Here is a 19,500-nt window from a genome sequence, read left to right on the forward strand (position 1 = left end):
CACAGATGCATTGCTTGGAGTCCTCTGTAGACACGCATTGATATTGCTGAATGAGTGAATGAATTATTTGTACATGAAGTCTGGAAAGGAGGAGAGGAATGGTGATTAACTATTCAATCAGTGGTGAAATAAGGGGTATGTAAATGAGCTTTCTGGTTCAATGAAGAGGGGTGGGCAATTAGCAGCTCAGATACCAGGATCCTCTCAACTCTGATGTTGTCCCTGAATTAGCAATGACAGGGAGTGCTAGAAGCTCTCCATCTCTCTGTATTCTCTCAAAATACTCAAAGACCTGAAAATGAGAAATAGAGGGAGAAGAGAGATTCTAAGTTGTGGATAATGGCCTCGGTATAGTCTCAAATCCTTTGTGAAGGAAGCAGGCATGATGGGCATTGTGAATAAAAAAGTATTAACACTTTAGTTCAATTGAGTATTATACTTTCCAGCTTAGGTGGTCATACTACAAATTCTAAGGTAGAGAAACTCGGAGAATTAGATTCATGGAGCATTGTTCAAGAGGCAAGTACATAGCACAAGTATCTTCTGAGAAGAGATTACTTTAAAAGTAGACTTCATGAGCCTCAGTTTTGGCTGGTCAGAATGAGGAGTTCATGTACCTACATCCTAGGTACATGCTACAGTGCCTGGAAGGTAGTGTATATTGTACACATTCTACTGTGTAACTTGTTAAAAGGTAACATATTTCCCTTGATAGATGCGCACACACACACACACACACACACACACACACACACTCCACTGGGTTAGAATTCAGCTAACTCCATGTTGTGAAAAGCACATGTTTCCTTGGATGCACATGAAGAATAGTGAGGGAGGTGCATGACACTGGGTCTAATTGTCACACATGGTGAGCTTTCCATGTCTGTGAAGTATGAGTTTCCCATAGGCTGTATACCATGACTATAATGGTGACAGGAGTGGGCCTTCTGGTGTAGGCAGGAACTCTGAAGAGTTGTTCCAACCATGACAGGTAGACATACTTGTCAAGGTGGGGTTCCTTTGTCACATTCACATAGAATTGTATCTTGTTCTTTTGAAGGCTTTGCCTGTTTTGTATAGTCACTTGTTAGTTGTCTATTTAATGTATTTTCTACTGGACTCTTATCTTTTGAGAGCTAAGATCGTATCTCTTTTGCTCATTATTGTATTGCCAGTGTTTGTCACAGAACATAACAGGCTTTCTTAAATGTGGTTCCTCATCTGACCCATAGAACACAGAAAATGGTTTGAGGGGCTATTTTCTCAGTTCCCTTAAGGATGGTCCATAACTAGTAGTATTCCAGATAAATAGAGAAGAATTAATTTATTATGTAGAATGGATACTTTGGGATATTAGGTCTTACTTCTCTTAAGGAACTTTGGTTCAGAAAGGCTGGAAGGTACTTTGATGAATTAGGACGCATTCTGAGGGTGAAGGAGGGATAACCCCCCCAACCGTGCTTTCTAGTGGCAGGGTGAACAAATGTTGATTAGCTAAATAACAATGAATTTCCACTAATCCCTCAGTAAACCTTTATTAAATGAATGAGTGAGTGAGGACTCAGTCCTCTTAGCTCAGCCCACTCTTCTCTCTCAGGCTGACGAAAAACCAAAGGATGATGTGGTTGTACTGAGAGACTGGCCTGAGACTCTATACCAAGAGCTTTACCAGCCCCAGAGCAAGCCTTTCATCTGCTTCTACTCCAACGAGGTCAACTATTTTGTCTCCTTAAACTGGGCAGAACTGTCTTCAAAACAAATGGAGGTAAATCTAGCTCATCTTTTTTTCCCGCCTTGTTCTGAATCCACTTTATATGCATCATACCTAAACTGCCTTCATCTCAGAATGATGAGGGTGATTCTGAGTTAGCTCACTGTAATTCCCATTTCCATATGCCAGTCTAACCTGGATGCAGTGATGCTTCTTCCCCTCTGGTCATCAGGGTCACAGAATTCATATCCCCTGTAAAACAGGCTAAAGGCCAAGGAAAGAGCCTTAAGCATGGTCCTTCTATCACATACCTGATTCCTAGCACCAGGAAACTCCCAAAGTCAAGCTGTCCAGTCTTTTCTTAGACCCACAAGAGGGAACAGGGAACATTCAACCCTCTTCTATCCCTCACTTTTGAGAGGTAACCTGCCTCCATGGTCAGGCTTTCATCTCTCATCCTCTTCTAGACAGTACTTTGGATACAGAAAAAAGATACAGAAATGAAAGGAATGATAGAGAAGATAAAGTTTCATCTGTTGGATCATGTGCCACCCATCCAAGCAATGGTCCACACAGGCTCCTACCATATGTTAATTGCTTACTGTGGTGACATGCGCCTGTGGCTCTTTGGAGATCACCATCGAGAATTCACATCTCTCGGTACAGTACTCTGTCGTTTCTCCATCAGCTGCCTCTGCTACGACTCAGAAGCTGAGATGCTGCTCTCTGGCACCTTGGGGGCTGTGGTTACCTGGTTTATCTTGCCGAATGGCAGGGGCCTCCAAATGGCACAAACTATACCAATGGCTGGAGGTGAGCTTGTGCAGGGCTTTTCCCTGAATGGCCCCCAAGGCTCCCTCATGGCTCTTTGTGAGAATAAGGTGATACTCTTTACCCACCAGGGTCAGGGCCAGCTGGAAGAGGTAAAGAAGTTCACTCCCATCACCAGTGGTTCCTCCATCACCTGCTCCTTCACTTGTGTCTCTCAGGGCTATTTCTATGCTGGAAACAGGGATGGAGAAATCTATGCTTGGGGTCTAGACCGAGGTAACTTCCTCCACAGCTTCCAGGCTGACTCCTCATCAGTGATATGTATCCAAAGCCGGCCAGAGACCCACACCTTACTAACAGCAGGCAGTGAAGGTGTAGTGAAAGAATGGAACCTTGCCTTTGGGAACTTGCTGTGGCAGCTGGATATTGATGAGGATCTGCAGAAACTGCAGTTTATTGATAACACCTCTTTTTTCTGCCAGACTACCTACACTTTCTCATTGTACCACCTGCCCTACTTTTATAGCCTCTTCAGTATCTGCGGTTCTGCTCCCCTGAAGGTGCAGCAGGTCTGCTGCGGCCATAATTGGATTCGGATCCTGTGTGTCACTAAGGATGGTTTGTTGCGCTTCTTGTCTCCAGCAACAGGAGATCTCCTGGTTATCACCTGGCCTCTACTTATCACGGATAAGGCTGTGGTTTGGGCCTATGATTCAGACAGAGAGGAGCTCTTTGTGGCAACAGACAGTTCAGAGGTGCTGGTGTTTGATGCAACACGCTTCCCTTGCACAGCCAAGTATCTTGTGTGCACTTCAGTAAACCCTGTGGATAGAGTAAGGTGCCTGGCTTATGGGCAGTCCCATTTGGGTAAGGGCCTGGTAGGGTTGATGTTCTGTGGGCATGAGAGTGGCATTGTGAGAATTCTCTCCCACTATAGCTGTGCCCGAATAGAGAAGACTATTCACTCTGGGACAGTACTGGCATTGTCTATCCTGGAAGGTCCCCAGAAGTACTCATTGCTCTGTTCCTATGGCATGGATAATATTGTACACGTGACAGAAGCTGTGCTTCAGGAGAACAAGGTAATCCTGCAGACCGTCAGCAAAATTCTCTGTAGTTGCCTCCTAAAACACGTGATACTCTTACCAGGTTCTGTGGGTGCCATCACTGAGAACCACTGTTGGCATCTCTGGCACTACGAAAATTTTCTGACATCTTCAGAATCAGAGAAAAGTTCTGTGTCTAACGAGACAAAATGCCTGCACCAGTGTGCCATCACTTCATTTGATGTCTGCCTTTCCCTGAAACTTTTTGTCGCAGGGGACATTGATGGTTCAGTCCGAATCTGGGACTTCCATGGTAAACTCATAACTGAGTTGGACTCAGCATTACATTTTGGCCCAGTCTGCTTTGCCAATAATTGGAGTGACCTGCTTTTGACTTTCAACCAGAGTCTTTACCTGGTATCCTGCTTAAAATTGCTCCCTCCAGCTCAGCTGATTCACCTAGCTATTGTAAACAATGCAGATGAAATACTAGAAGGCCCTAAACCCTTCTTGCCTAGCTTCTTCTTTTCATATGAAAGAGTATTTGTACCCAGATTTGTCTACTGTGGTCAAGGGCTGCAGGAATTACAGGGGCTAGAAGCCCTTGTCAACAAACAGGCCATTGCCTTTGACAACACTGTGCCCCATGTTGTAGAGGAAGAGAGACATAAGTCCTCTGTGATTCAAGAGGGAGCAAAATTGCATTTTTTGGAGGATAAGGATATTAATTTTTCTACTCTTAATCCCAAGCATGATCGTCCTCTACACAAGGTTCCTGCTCGATTGCGGCTGGCTGGCTGGGATGGGTTGAAACCCTACCATATTTTACGGCGCTTCTTTGGTCCAGGGCGGCAATGGCCCTTTCCTCCTGATGGCTACATCCCCAACTCAGTGATCCGTGCCCGCCTTTGGCCTGAGGGCACCCCAATATTCCTATGCTATGATCTGCCCCCATCCTACCAAGATAAGGACTGGGACATGACTGAACTCAGCAGATGCCAGGCACAGTCACCTAGGACTCCAGTAAAAGAGAAAATCTCAGAGAGTAAACAGGGTTATAAATCCAAGCAGCAGAAACAAACTTTCTTTGATGGTCTTGTGAACATGATCAACCAAAATTGTATGGGAAGAAAATTTGATGAAGGACTTATTAATATTTTAATTGAGGCCATCCTCAACCTCACAGTTTGCTGTTCTATAGAGCAATACAAGACATATATTAGTGTCCTGGCACAAATTTTTGCCTTCTATGAAGTATCTTCAAGGTTGCAGTCTGAGGCTGCCAGTCGCCTCCTGGAAGATACAATTCATTCCAATCCACAGGTCCGTGAGATAGCCTGGGAGGGGCTAGAGAGGCTGGGCCTCATATGCCATCTCTTTGCTGTTCCACTGGCTATGGGATTGATGGACAGTGATGAAAATGTGTGGGCTAAGGCCTTATACCTTATGATGAGAGTCACAGGCATCCAAACTAAGAGTATGCTGGTAGGCCTGCTGAAGAGACAAGAAACTTTCCAGGAAATGCAGTAAGTTGGGTGGCAGCCTTCTTCGCTTCTGTTCCTTCTAGCTCCTAACCTCCAAAATCTGACTGCTGCTTCTCCTCCACAACCCCTTTTCTGTTCTTTTCATCTGCCTATGTTCTTTGTATTCTATTTGTTTTTCACCCAAGTGCCTATCCCTCTTCTTCTGTCCATTGACTAGCCTGCTCTTCCATCATTTTCTCACTTCCTTAAGATTCCTCAAGACTCAAGTCCCCAAATCTCCTAAATGAAGAAGCATCATGGGTCACCCTGACTACTCTATTCCGTGCTATTTTAGATTATTTCTTCTTTATCCATCCTTTACTTCGAAGTACTCTGTCCTAGTTGGCTACCTTATCCCTGCTTCTTCCATTGTTTTTGAACCTCCTCGTCCTGTACTTTCCCCTCCTCCTCCTCTTCTAATTTTGTTTTATTGCTGGCTCAGTATTATCCTTCTTTTCCCTTGACTTTTGTAGACAGGACTTTATTGGAGAAGCCACTCTGGACCGGCTGCTGGGAATTCAAGCTAATGATATCCAGTACCTGCTTACTCAGGTGGAGCAGCGGCTAAATGAGAACCTGACCTTATCACACAGAGACAAGCAATTTCCCTTTTCTCTAGATATTGCAAGGGCTGGTGAACCTGCGGCCCTTACTGAAAAAACACTCAAACCTTTGTCAGCACCTATAAGGATCACCAAACCGGAGGGAGGAAAGACACATCTTGAAGCAAAGAGTAGAAATCTTAGTATGTATGGGGTGATATATGGGGCATATTTGGGCCCTACCTTAGAGCACCAGAAGGCGGGGTGAATAAGGCCCAGGTATATAAAAAGATATCAGTGGTAACAGTTAAGTAAGGAAAATCTTTTTCACAGAAAGTAATCTTCCTGGGAAAGATCTACCCCACAACAGATACCAAGTCTTATTTCTTTAGGTTATGGAAATTGTGATAAAACAGCAGGAATTTCTGTACATAAAGCTTCAGCCCCCTTTTGTATCTCTTATGGTAGTTCATTGAACTAGATATTACAAAGGATCTCACTCAGGACTTCTGTGGGTTTTGGGGTGGCGGGAGTGTTTGTTTTATTTCTTATTTTTTTTAATTCAAGTATATTTGGCTTACAATGTTGCATTAGTTTCTGGTGTACAGCAAAGTGATTCAGTTATATGTATATATATTCTTTTTCATATTATTTTTCATTCTAGGTTATTACAAGATCTTGAATATAGTTCCCTGTGCTATACAGTAGAACCTTGTTGTTTATCTATTTTATGTGTAGTACTTTGTGTCTGCTAATCCCAAACTCCTAATTCATCCCTCCCCCTCTATTTCCCCTTTGGTAATGGTAAGTTTGTTTTCTATGTCTGTGAGTATGTTTCTGTTTTGTAAATAAATTCATTTGTATCATTTTTTAGATTCTACATATAAGTGATATCACTATATTTGTCTTCCTCTGCTGACTTAATTCACTTAGTATGATCATCTCTAGGCCCATCCATGTTGCTGCTGAAGAATTATTTCATTCTTTTTTATGGCTGAGCAGTATTCTATTGTGTATATATACACCATATCTTCTTTATCCATTCATCTGTCAATGGACATTTAGGTTGCTTCCATGTCTTGGCTATTGTAACCTCTGTGTTTTTCTTAATTACTTTTCTCCTGATACCTGTGCAGTTAAAAGGGACCTGAGTGTTTCCAGGAAGCAGAGAGAGACAGAATTGTTACAGTTTAGCCCTGTGCTAGTGACTTCAGAGGATGAAGGTGAAGAAAGAGAAGCTGGGAAATCAGGGCAAATTGACATCCAGGGTGTTGCCTTAGAGCCAGAGCTGCCACCAGTCATATCCCAAGAGGATGCTGAATCAAAAGAGGTCATGTTGGAGGCCAGAAAAGCCAGGGAAGCCTCAGAAGCCTTGGAAGTCACAGAGGCAGCAGAGGCCACAGGATTTATGAAGACCATAGATCAACATAGCATGAAAGATTATGGAGAAGTGATCCCTAAGCTGGAAAGACAAGAACGCTTGAAAAGGCTTTGGGAAAGAGCATTGAAAAAAAGCCATGAAAAAGCAGATGCAAAGTTGGAAGAGATTAAAAAAATGAAGGACATTCCAGAGACATCTGCAGAAGAGTCCATGAAAGAAGTCATACAGGTTACCAAGCAAGAAGAAGATGCAACGAAGAAACGTGTAAAGAGTGGTCATGGTTTGTCTGGGATTCCTGGACGCACAACTAGATCAGACATCAGATCATGGCAGGATGACATTTGCGATCTTGTCACCTCAAGAATAGCAAGTTCCTATCCAGGAATGTTAAGGGATCTGGGTCAAGAATTGGTGGACTTGGCTCAGGCAACGCTTGCTCCTGAAGAGCCCAGCTGGGATCTTTTCCAAGAGATCTGTCCTCTTTTAGAGGACTCATCAGAACTGGGTGACAGATTGATGGAAGAAACACCTGTTATAACAGAAAAAGTGGATAAGGAGGTTATCAAAGAAGAAGAAACAGTAGAATTGAGAGAACAACAGGGTGAAAAAGTATTAAAGAAAGGCAAGGCATTTTCTCAAACCAAGAAGAAGAAAGTTACTCTATTAGAAAATGACAAAGTATTAGAGAAAAGGAAATTTAAAAAAGTAAAGAAACTAGCCATGCAAAAAGGGAAAATAACTGAGGGGAAAAGGAAACTGGATAAGCAAGAGAAGAAATTCATGCAGGGAAAGGAGAAGCTGGCTAAGGATAAGAAACTGACCTATCAAAGAGAAAAAATAGGTTGGGAAGAAGAAATACTGGCTTCCTCACAAAAGAAATTAACCAAGGAAGAGCAGAAGTTAGTCCTAGGAGAAAAGAGGAGGACTGGAAAAAAGGAGAAACTCCTGAGGAAAAGAAAGAGGGTGAACTGGAAAGAGGGGAAGGCAACCCCAGAAATGAGGAAGTTGGGCTGGGAGAAGGCTATGCCGGCCCACAAAGAAGGCATGTGGGCCCAGGAAGAGGGGTTCTTGGAAGACAAGTTGTCCCATGAAGCGGAGGAGCTGGGCGAGGAAGTGGAGAAGCTGAGTGAGAAAGAGGAGCTGCTGAGTGAGGAAGGGGAGGAGCTGGATGAGGAAGAGAAAGAGCTGAGTGAGGAAGAGTTGGAGCTGCCTTGGAACAAGGAGGAACTAATCCTGAAACTAGAGAAACAAATTTAAAAAAAGATGAAAAATTACCACAAAAAGAAGAAACACATCTGGGGTATGGAGAAACATGTTGAGGAAGAGTCCTGGAAAAGGGGGAAATTGGCTCAGGAAGGAGAACATTTATCTAAACGAGAGGAAGGGCTGTTTGGGGAAGAGGGAAAACAGACATTAGAAAGAGGCAGCTTGGCAGAGCAAGAGGGTAAACTGACCCAAGAAAAGAGGAAATCATTAGTAAAGGAGAAAAAAGCAGCCCGTAAAAAGAAACAAATCCAAGAAAGAAAAAAACAAGTCAAGAAACAAGAGAAAGATGACCAGAAGGAGAGGGAGGCTAAGGAAGAAGAGAAAGAGGCTAAAGACAAACAATTAGCCTGGAAAAGAAAGAAACTGGGTCCAGAAGAGAAGGAAAAGTTTGGAGAAATGGAGAAATTGTCACAACAAGAAGATAAACAGACCCAGAAAAAGGCGAGCAAATCTTGGAGAAAGAAGAGAAGGGCTCAGAAAGAGGAGAAAATAACCAAGAAAAAGACACAACAGGCCTGGGGGGAAAAGAAAGTGGACCTAGAAGAGAGGGAGCAGGCTGGGGAAATGGAAATACAGTCATTGAAAGAAGAGAAACAGCCGTAGAAAGGAAAGAGATGGGGTCAGAAAGAGGAGAAATTGCCTCAAAAACAGGAAAAAGAAGCTGAGGGGGAAAAGCAACGGGCCAGAGAACAAATGAAACTGGTCCCGAAAGAGGAGAAAAAGATAGAGAAAATTGAGAAGGTATCCCCAAAAGAAAAGAAAGAGGTCATGGAAAAAGAGAAGAAACCTAAGAAAGAGGAGAAATGGGTTGGGAAAGATAAGAAAGCCGTTGAGAAAAAAAAAACAATGGGCCCATGAAAAAGAACTACTAGCCCTACAAGAGAAACAGGCCCAGAAAGAGAGAACATGGAGTCAGAAAGAAGAGAGAGAGAGTGATCAAAAAACACAATGGGCCTGGGGAAAAAAGAAATTCCCCCTAGAAGAGAAGGAACAAGCTGAGGAAATGGAGAAAAAGCCCCAGGAAAAAGAAGAAAGGGCGCTGGAGAAAAGACTAATTCAGAAAGACAATAAACTGGCCAAGGAAGAGAGGCACACTGCTGAGAAAGAAAAGGCAATAGCCAGGGAAGGAATTGGCATAACTATGAGAAAGGAAAAAATTACCCAAGAAGAGAAGGAAATTATGGAAGAAGAAGGTGAACTGCCTGAGGAAGAGAGGAAGTTGGCCTATGACATTAGGAGCGAGGGGACGGGTATTGCCAGGGACGAAAAAAAGAGAATCAAAGTGGAGAGGATACAGACGACGAGGAAACTGGATATGGGGAAGGGGATTAGTTCTGAAGAAAAAGAGGCTAGTTCCAGGGAAAAATATATAAGGAAGAAAGAGAGTCAACTGTTGATCCTGACAAAAATAATTAGAGAAACTAGTACAGAGCCATTGAAAGAAATAGGAATATCTGAGGAAGAGCAGTCATTCATTATGGGGAAGAGTGGAATTGATGGCCAGAGGTGGGAATTTTTTAAGGAACAGGAGGAAATAACCAAAGAAGAGAAGGATCAGTTTCAGGAAGAAAGAAAACTAGAAGATGATAGACTGGCTGCCAAAGAGAGAACACTGATGGATGAAGAGAGCTTGGAGGAGGGCCAAAGATTCTTAGAGAAGGTCCAGGAAAACATATTATTAGATAAAATCCAGGTAGAGAGCATGTTGAAGGAGGTCCAGCAGCAAAATCTGTTAGGGAAAAAGCAGCTGAAGAAGCTTCTGAAGAGAACTGAGGAGAATAAACCAGAAAAGAGCCAGCTAAAGTGGTTATTAGAGAATATCAAAGACATACTGTTTGAAGACTTACCTGAAAGTTTGGTTGAGAAGGAAATGGAAGTTCCAGCTAAGAAGGGGATAGAGGAGGAGAGTCTCACTGAGGAAGGACAAGAGGAGGAGATTCTGCCCAAGAAAGAGAAAGGGAAATACCTGATTAAGAAGAAAAAGAAAGTAAGCCTGAGTGAAGAGGAATTGGAGGAGAACTTGGCTACGAAGCATAAGAAAAAGAGTTCAAAGAAGGAAAAGAGACTGACTCCGGAGGAAAAGAAGCTGAGTAAGAAGGAAAAAGAGGGCCTACATGAAGAAGGGAAGGAGCCCCTCAGCAAGGAGGAAGGGGGGCACCTGAACATGCGGGAGGAGGAGGAGACTCTGAGTGAGGAGGAGGAGGGGGAGAGCCTGGGTGAGGAGGAGAAGGAGGATGAAGAAATGGAGAAGAAAGAGGAAAAAGAGGAGGAAAGGGCGACAAGGCAGAAGGATGAGGAGAGCATGAGTAAGAAGGAACAGGAGAGCAGACTTACAGAGGCGATGCTCTCAGAGGAGGAAGGAATACTGAAAACAGAGATCTCAAAAGAAGAAGTGAACTTATCAAAGCTAGTGATAGAAGGTGAGGCTCTTGCTGAGGAAAGGGAGAGTACAGCTAGAAGGAAAATGGCTCCTGAGAAAGAGAGATTGCTTGGTGGAAGGAGAGCTCCCACACTTATGGATAAGGCTACATGGCCAACAATTATGAGGAGCCCCTTCAAAATACAACTCCCAGGAGCCCTGGAAAAAGAAAAGGGAGTGCCCCTGAAACTGGGGATCAATTGGATTTGGAAGGACAGGAAAGTCAACTTCTTGGAACACATCACATGAAAAGTTTATGGAGAAGACAAGAGGATATATTCTTGGAGAAAGCCAGGGACATGTTTTTACAAGTCATGGAAACAGGCTTAGAGACTCAGCCCCGAGAAGACCTCCACAGGCCAAAGCCCCACTTACCTGATATCATTAAACAACAGAAACCTGTATGTAGAACCAAAGGTGGCAAGTGGAAGTGGTTCATGAAGTATCAGGATTCCCAGGTGGGCAAAACTGAGGACCAGACCCCAGCCCCAGCCCCAGCCCCAACCCCAGCCCCCACCCCAGTCCCCGCCCCAGCCCTTACCTCTATGCCAGCTAAAAGGCCATAGCACTCAGAAGAAAGATTCTCAGATGAGGACTGGATTAGTAATGCCTTAATAAGGCTGGAAGCAGGAGAACAACTTTCAAGGGACAGTTTCCATAGACTGAACCAACTCCTCAGACACTTCTCTTCAAAGGGATATTTGAAATGCCTGCATCTGTCCAATCTTAAAGCCATTGCTAAACACCTCCAGCAGAACACACAGATAAGTCCTCTAGATATACCACAACCCTATAAAGATGTTTTGAGTCCAGTACACTTAAAAGTAATCCCTCCAATTGGAAGAAAAGAAATGGAGAGCTGTCTGGAGCCATTCTCTATTCCTGTACCAGTGTTCTCGGCTACTAAGAGGACTCAGTCCCCACCAGCTCTCAGTTGGCATCTCTCAGCTGAGTCCTACAGGAAGAAGCAGGTACAACAGTTATCCACGGCTGTCAAGGAGTTAAAGCACATTTATCCGATCAGAAAGGATGGTCCTACAGCTGTCTATCCCTCTGTGGATAAAAAATCCCTGTCCTTGGACTTCTGGACCTTGAGGGGAAGGGGTGAGCTCCCCATATTTCACAAGACAAAGAAGAAAGCCCTGCCTATCCCTACACCAGTGTTACCATCACCTACCAAGAGGATTCAAGACCCAAAGGCTATAAATTGGCATCTTTTAGGAGAACCTTACAGGAATGCACAGGCACAGTGGTTATCCAGTGTTCTCAAAGAGATAGAAATGCAGTATTTTTATCCTGCCACAAGAGACATTTTCACAGGTGCCCATACTTCCGTGGAAAAACAAACTCTAGCACTGATGTTTCAGAAGGATCTCAGGGCTTTTAAGGGTAAAGGCAGGGGCCCTCAAGTTGCCCCAACTGGAGAAAAAGGCACAGCCCAACTCTAAAGAAAAGGAAGGGGTGCCTCGATGGGAGACGTTTGTGGCACTGTACCATGTTTTGCGGATGTTGCAGCAGCGATATGCAAGAGACACTGCTGCTTGGATGGAACAGTTCTATCGCCTCATGGACGTGTACCAACTTAAGTCCCCCCGAATCCAGAAGCTGCTGCTAGAGTTACTGCAGAGAAAGAAACTCCAACCTCAAGAGACCATCTACAAAAAGGCCCTGAAAACCGAGGAGCTGGTACTTGGTGAACGCTTATTCTATGGCCTGTTTTGTGGTAGTTCTCATGCCCCTGCAGGTCCCCTTGAGTTCCAGGGAGTTGTACCCTTGCCTGGGCAGAACAGGGTGTATACTATCCAACCTGTGGATATTGCCCACTATGCGTTCCTAGAACTTGCCTGGAAAGGCCTACCACAAGTCAGTCCTTACCGTACCGAGAAGCTGCCCAACATCCCTACTCCTACTCTCTGATATGGCCTAATATTAGCACCTTGAGATCTTATTGGAAAATATGCCTGGGCCACAGATTTTAAGCCTCTTTACCTGTTCCCCACTTTAAGGTGGGGCTAGACAAAGACCCATTTTCATTCAGTTCCAGAAATCTATTACTGTGTACTGAATAAAATGACATTTCTCATTTGTAACAAATATTCTGGTTTATTTCTCTTCCTCCCAGAGCACTAGAATACCCTAGAAAGTAGCCAAAGAAAACATAGCCTTTATCCTAAGAGGTTAGTAGACTTATTGTGGTGACCATTTCGTAATGTATGCAAATATCAAATCACTATGTACTACACCTGAAACTAATATGATATTGTATGTCAACTGTATTTCAATTAAAAATATAACATAAAGTCCTATAAGGGTGGGGAGAAGAGACACCAGGGAGTTCATTTTCTCTGCCATGGGAGGACACAGTGAGAAGGTGGCTGTCTGCAACCCAAGGAGAGAGTTCTTACCAGAAACAGAATTGGCTGACACCTTGATCATGGACTTCTAGTCTCCAGAACTGTGAGAAAATAAATTCCTGTTGTTTTAAGCCACACAGTCTATGGTTTTATTATGGTAGCCAAGCAGACTAATACAATTAGGAACATTTATTTTCTGTCATGAGACTTCCTACCTAGGATTGTTCCACAAAGTAACCAGTGGCTCCAACCAGGTCATAGTGTATTTCCCTGTCATGCAAAAAGCCTGGAAGAACTATAGAAATATGGCAAATTTGTGATGTCCTCAGGGGTGATAAATATATTATATATCAGATACACACACACACACACACACACACACAGTAATAGCTTGGAGAAGAAAAACAGTAAAGGACTTGAGCAAGATGCCCTTAAGAAGGGTACTCAGAAACTGCTACAAAATTCCAGTGGCAGCCCATTGATTATAATTTGTTCTACAGCCATACCTAGCAGCAGTAAATGTGGTTCTCAATCTGACTAGTAACAACCCCAATTAACAACAGTAGGGTCTGTTACCTCAGCAAAGGGCTATAATGAATTTTGCATAGGTTACAAATAAGACTGTCCACTAGGGAAGCGAAAGATATAGTGTAAATTTGACTAAATGCAAGCGGAAATCAAAGATACAGTTTAAATTTAAGTAAATGCAACTAAGCACAGTGGGACTCAGTGATTTCCTGGAGACTGTTACTGGTTCAAAGACTTACAGAACTTTACTGAGATCTTGGAATTGAGGACATACAGGTTCACTTTCTGAGTATCTGAGAATACTCTAGTGATCTTCCACTTCCCTCCTCAATTTCACATCCTATCAGACAACACTCAAACTTTGGTCTCTAATGTTGTCCTTTAATCTAAGGAGGAAGGCTGATTCCCTATCTCAGGGCAAAATTAAAAGCAAACAAAAAGGACAGGTCTAAACATCCTTCTATGTTCAGAAAAATGTTATGCTCTCCAGGAAATCATGGACAGTGCTAAAGAGAAGGGAGTGTAGTGAGACTGCTATGGGTGAAGCTGTTCCATTTAAGTATAAAATGACAATGACAATATCATTAAATGATAGGCATAAAATGATGGGAATCATTAAAATAAGACAAAATGGTTGGAAAAATGTGACTATAAAATGTACAAAAGTAGTTATATAAATATGGATGACATAAGATTTGTGCATTGTACTGTTGATACCAATAAGAGTGTTTTTACAAACAAGTATTTCTTCTCAGTATCTATAACTTTGTTAATCTGTGTAAATAGGGAGGGAAATAATTCAAATATGAAATCCAAGCAGGCATGAAAGAAATAAAGATTGTACTAAGAAAAGGAAAAATGGATAAACACTGATGGTCACTGAGAATAATCACACAGAAGGGGGTCCAACAGGACATCAGCACCAGGTATGTCACAAACAATAGCCAAACAGTTGGAGGATTCAGTGGCATTTCAAAAATAAAATTGCCAAATGTCCTAAAGAGAAAATCTAACAACAGATCAAATCAGTTATTTCCTAGGAGTTGAAATATCTATCAATTATTTTTAAAAGAACTAACAGTTTTAATAAGAAGCAAAGTACATATTTTAAAAAAGCAAACTGAAATGTTTAATATATTCTAATGATGGAAAAACTTCACATCGATAAAACTTTAATTCATGAGGACAGATTTTGACTTAAATATCCTACAACTTAATTTGTTAATTTTTATTATTAAAAAAGACTCAAAAGTTAAGCTGTATAAATTCAAATTGGAGTGTTATGTTAGGATGTTAAATGTAACCCCCATGGTAACTACAAAGAAAATAGCTATAGAATATATATGAAAGGAAATGAGAAAGGAATCAAAACATTTCACTGCAAAAAATCAGTTAAACACAAAAGAAGACAGTAATACAGGAAATGGGGGACAAAGAAAGCTGTAAGACAGATAGAAGACAAATAGTAAAATGATACAAGTAATTCTCTGTTTACCAGTAATAAAAGTAAATGGATTAAATTCTGTAATTAAAAGACAGAGGCTGGCAGAATGCATAAAAATCATTGGACTATATGTTGTTGACAAGAGACTCACTTTAGATGTAGAAGGTGAAAGGATGCAAAAATATATTCCACGCAAATACTAACCAAAAGAGAGAAGAGATTCTACAAATAAACTAGTCACAAAAAGACAAATAGCATATGACTCTATTTACATAAGGTACTTAGAACAGTCAAAATCAGAGACAGAAAGTATAATGGTGGTTGCCAGGTCGAGTGGAGGAGGAATGGGGAGCTACTATTTGATAGGTATAGAGTTTCAGTTTTGGAAGATGAAAAGAGTTCTAGAGATGGATGGTGGTGATGGCTGCACAGCAATATGAATATACTTAATACCACTGAACTGTATACTTAAAATAGTTCAAAATAGTAAATTTTATATTATATTTACCGTAATTCTTTAAATGTGTTATTAAATTAAAAAAAGAAAAAAGACTTAAAGGAGTTCAGGATCACATCGACTCTGACCAGCCCCAGTGATCTGATCAAGAAACAACTGCTTGATCACTCAGATCCTGCCGTCTTATCTGTAGGGTGAGAATATTGAAACCATAAATTATAAAACTTCTCCCAAGGGGGAAAAAAGGCCAAAGAAGAAAAACTGGGAAGAAATTAAAATATAAATTTAAAAAAGCATAAGAATAGAGAAAAAAGAATTGAATCTATAGTAATATGTTTTTAAAAAATTACTCCAAGTTTACTGGTAAGTTTTATGAACATTTCAATCTTTTGTGAATGTTGCCTCTATACAGATTTTAGGTGATTTTAAAGAAACATTAAATTTCCAATTTTCAGATGTTCAAAGAGCTTACATTTGCAACTGATCACTAATCTTTAAAGATTAGGTTTACTAGTTGTCTAAGTAGAGCAAGTATTTAGAGAAATGTTGATTAATGTTTAATGAAATGCTAATAGATTAAAAGGTTAGAAAATGGCTTTAAACAAAGGCAAATATTAATGAGTACTTTGAAATGCTAGATAGTCCTAACTTAGCAAGATTTTCTAATTAATGACTATAAAGTAGTATTTCTAATATTTCTAATTAGTGAATATTTCTATATATTAGCTCTATAGAAACTCAGACATGAAAGAATCTATCGATCCAAATGTGGTTGCTGAGAAGTATGTAAATATTTTTAAGGAGCCAAACTGCATTTTATATCTTTCCAGAGGGGCTTTGGTGTCCCAATTAGCATTGCCCAAAACACATGACACTTGACTTTTACTGAGAGTCTCATGTAAAAAGATGCTTCTTTTAAGGAGATTAAAGATCTAACGTTAAAAATAAATCAACAGATATAAAAAGCTCCATAACTTTTCAAAGACAAATCCTATCTTTTAAACTTTTTAAGCTTTTAAACTTTAAAAATCTGGTAAATGCAATATTAAACATTAAAAACATAATACAAAAGGAAATTAGAATACAATCTCACATATAAATACAAACATTCTAAGTCAAGTACAATACAGATTATTTACCCATAACCAAAAGCAAACAATAGATTAACCACAAAATGTTGATACAATTTGCATTAAATCAGAGGAAACGACTGAAAGCCTGAAAGATTGAGACTCAAGTTATTTTTCCTTTTGTATATTTAATTCAAAAATGTAAACTTGTATGGGACAATGGTGTTAACTATCAGATGGTGAATGAGTAAATAGAATATCAGATTCTCCATCTGAAACAAATGGACATAGACTTGTAGGTTACATCATAGCTGACATCATAGCTACCAATATATAATACCGCTGACATCATTACCAATATACAATACAGTCAAAGCTATTTTAAGAAAAGTAAAGAAATAATCCATATTTTTTAAATATATTTTTTGAAGTACAGTCAGTTACAATGTGTCAATTTCTGGTGTACAGCATAACGTCTCGGTTATGCATATATGTGTATATATTTGTTTTCATATTTTTTTCATTAAAGGTTATTACAAGATATTGAATATAGTTCCTTGTGCTATACTAAAGAAATTCATTTTTTAACCTATTTTTATATATAGTGTTTATCATTTGCAAATTTCAAACTCCCAAATTGATCCCTTCCCACCTCCTCTCCTCTGGTAACCATAAGATTGTTTACTATGTCTGCGAGTCTGTTCCTGTGTTGTAGGTGATTTCATTAGTGTCCTCTTTTTTCCTTTCTTTCCTTTTTTTTTTAGATTCCAAGTATGAGTGATGTCATATGTTATTTTTCTTTCTCTTTCTGGCTTACTTCACTTAGGATGACAGTCTCCAGGTCCATCCATGTCACGGCAAACGGCATTATTTTCTGAGGAGACTGCAGAGCTCTTCTTTTCCGAGGCCTCAGGCTGTGTGTGAGTCCACTGTTGAGTCAGTGATGTGACCCCCGGGGTCACTGAGTGCTTGACTAGTGTGAGCTCTTGAACTTGGGTTCCTAATCTAACCATACCTTACGTTTGTGTGTGTATTTGTGTGTCTATGCATGTTGGTGTGTATGTATCTCTTTCCTAAAATGCCGCTGACACCTGAAACATCACAGGTGTTTACTACATATATTTCCATTTTAGAATTGAAACTTCTGAGATCAAAAGACGTACAAAGTTATACTGTTTAGCGGCAAAGCTGTGTTTCCACGTTGAGATAAGCTGGATAAAGTGAGACTGTACTGTATGTTTTCTTACTGTAGAAAAGGAGAGAGTGAGTTTGGGTCCTTGTTAATTAAGGTCACTGAATTTTGAGCCTGAAATTTACAGGAAAAAATATTTTTCACATTGCACAATATTATGCCCACCAGAAACCTTTGTCACAGCAAAAATTTTCATCCCTCTCTTTTGTATTATGCATGGGGTGGGCTTCACTGCATAAAAGTTGTATTGAATCCCATTTAATACTGGAGTTTTGCATGACACTGTAGTAGGATTATGTGCAAAATAATATATATTTACTGTGTATTATATTTACTGAAGAAGGGGATAAGTGTGACTACATTTATTGAACATCTATTGTGTACCTAACACTGTTCTACTTTTCATTTATTCTCTGATTCAACGTGCAAATGCCACTTACATGTTGTTTTGTGCCGGTCCCAGCTTTTCACCAACCAATGTCATGAGACCAGCCCTTGTGGTTCTTATGACTGCAAGATACCCTTCAGCATCAAGCATCAGGAAACTCTGAAAAAATAGAAATTTACTACTTATAAGTCCTAGATACTATACAGCACACCTGGGGCCACACAGCAAGGTTGTAGGAAGAGAGCAGGAGAGAGAGTAAGAGAGCAGGCCTGGGATTCTGCTTTTATCTGAGTCAAGGGCGGGCTCACTCTTTACTGGTGAATTTAAAACATAAGAGCAGGAATTTAAAATGAAGGAAAAGAAAATACAAGTAGCCCAAACGGTCACTTATTGAAGTCAACCAAGATCTCCAAAACAAAGAAGTTTCAGTGGAGGGGGGAGGTATTTTCAATAGAATCTTGCAGTGAAAGTAATAGTTTTGTAGAGATTTGGACATCAAGGACTGTAGGTCATAATTTGTTTCAATTGTACTTATTTCTAAAGCCAGACATAAGATTCAATTTTCATAATTGTTGGAATGAATCACCTCTTCAGTAACATTTTTTTTTCCTCTACAACATCTTTAGTATATTTTAAAATGTATTTTCTGGTAATGCAAATCATGTTGGTGTTGCAAAAATTCAGTATCCTAAGGAACTTATGAAAAATAAAGTTAAATATTCCCTCCATCCTGATACACTCTTAGTACTTTCCCTGTTTTTCCCCTTTAAGTATATGTTCATTGTTTTGTTTGTGCAGAGTGAAATCACGTTAATTAATTTTTTAAACTTTTTTTATTGATTTATAATCATTTTACAATGTTGTATCAAATTCCAGTGTAGAGCACAATTTTTCAGTTATACATGAACATATATATATTCATTGTCACATTTTTTTCTCCATGAGCTACCATTAGATCTTGTATATATTTCCCAAAATCATGTTAATTTAAAATATAAGGAGACAGATTTCTCAAAAGACTAGGAATAGACTTACCATATGACCCAGGAATCCCGCTCCTGGGAATATATATAGAAGGAACCCTACTTCAAAAAGACACCTGCACCCCAATGTTCATAGCAGCACTATTTACAATGGCCAAGATATGGAAACAGCCTAAATGTCCATCGACAGATGACTGGATAAAGAAGAAGCGGTATATTTATACAATGGAATACTATTCAGCCATAAAAATGACAACAGAATGCCATTTGCAGCAACATGGATGTCCCTGAAGAATGTCATTCTAAGTGAAGTAAGCCAGAAAGAGAAAGAAAAACACCATATGAAATTGCTTATATGTGGAATCTAAAAACAAAACAAAACAAAACAAAACATAAATACAAAACAGAAACAAACTCATAGACAT

The 19,500-nt window shown here is 40.4% G+C and overlaps 1 protein-coding gene across 1 annotated transcript; it reads left to right on the plus strand.

Moving 5' to 3' along the window:
• The first annotated feature begins 339 nt into the window (after positions 1-339).
• Positions 340-12,640, plus strand: LOC102513888 (WD repeat-containing protein 87-like). The gene is given in 8 exon segments (XM_032487408.1): positions 340-348; positions 1,598-1,765; positions 2,179-5,054; positions 5,525-5,685; positions 7,462-8,163; positions 11,194-11,521; positions 11,792-12,065; positions 12,067-12,640. Coding segments are annotated over 8 exon segments (5,028 nt in total). The 3' UTR covers positions 12,577-12,640.
• The last annotated feature ends 6,860 nt before the right edge of the window (positions 12,641-19,500 follow it).

This window comes from Camelus ferus, chromosome 9 (assembly GCF_009834535.1).
Source record: "Camelus ferus isolate YT-003-E chromosome 9, BCGSAC_Cfer_1.0, whole genome shotgun sequence".
Classification (NCBI taxonomy): Eukaryota; Metazoa; Chordata; class Mammalia; order Artiodactyla; family Camelidae; genus Camelus; species Camelus ferus.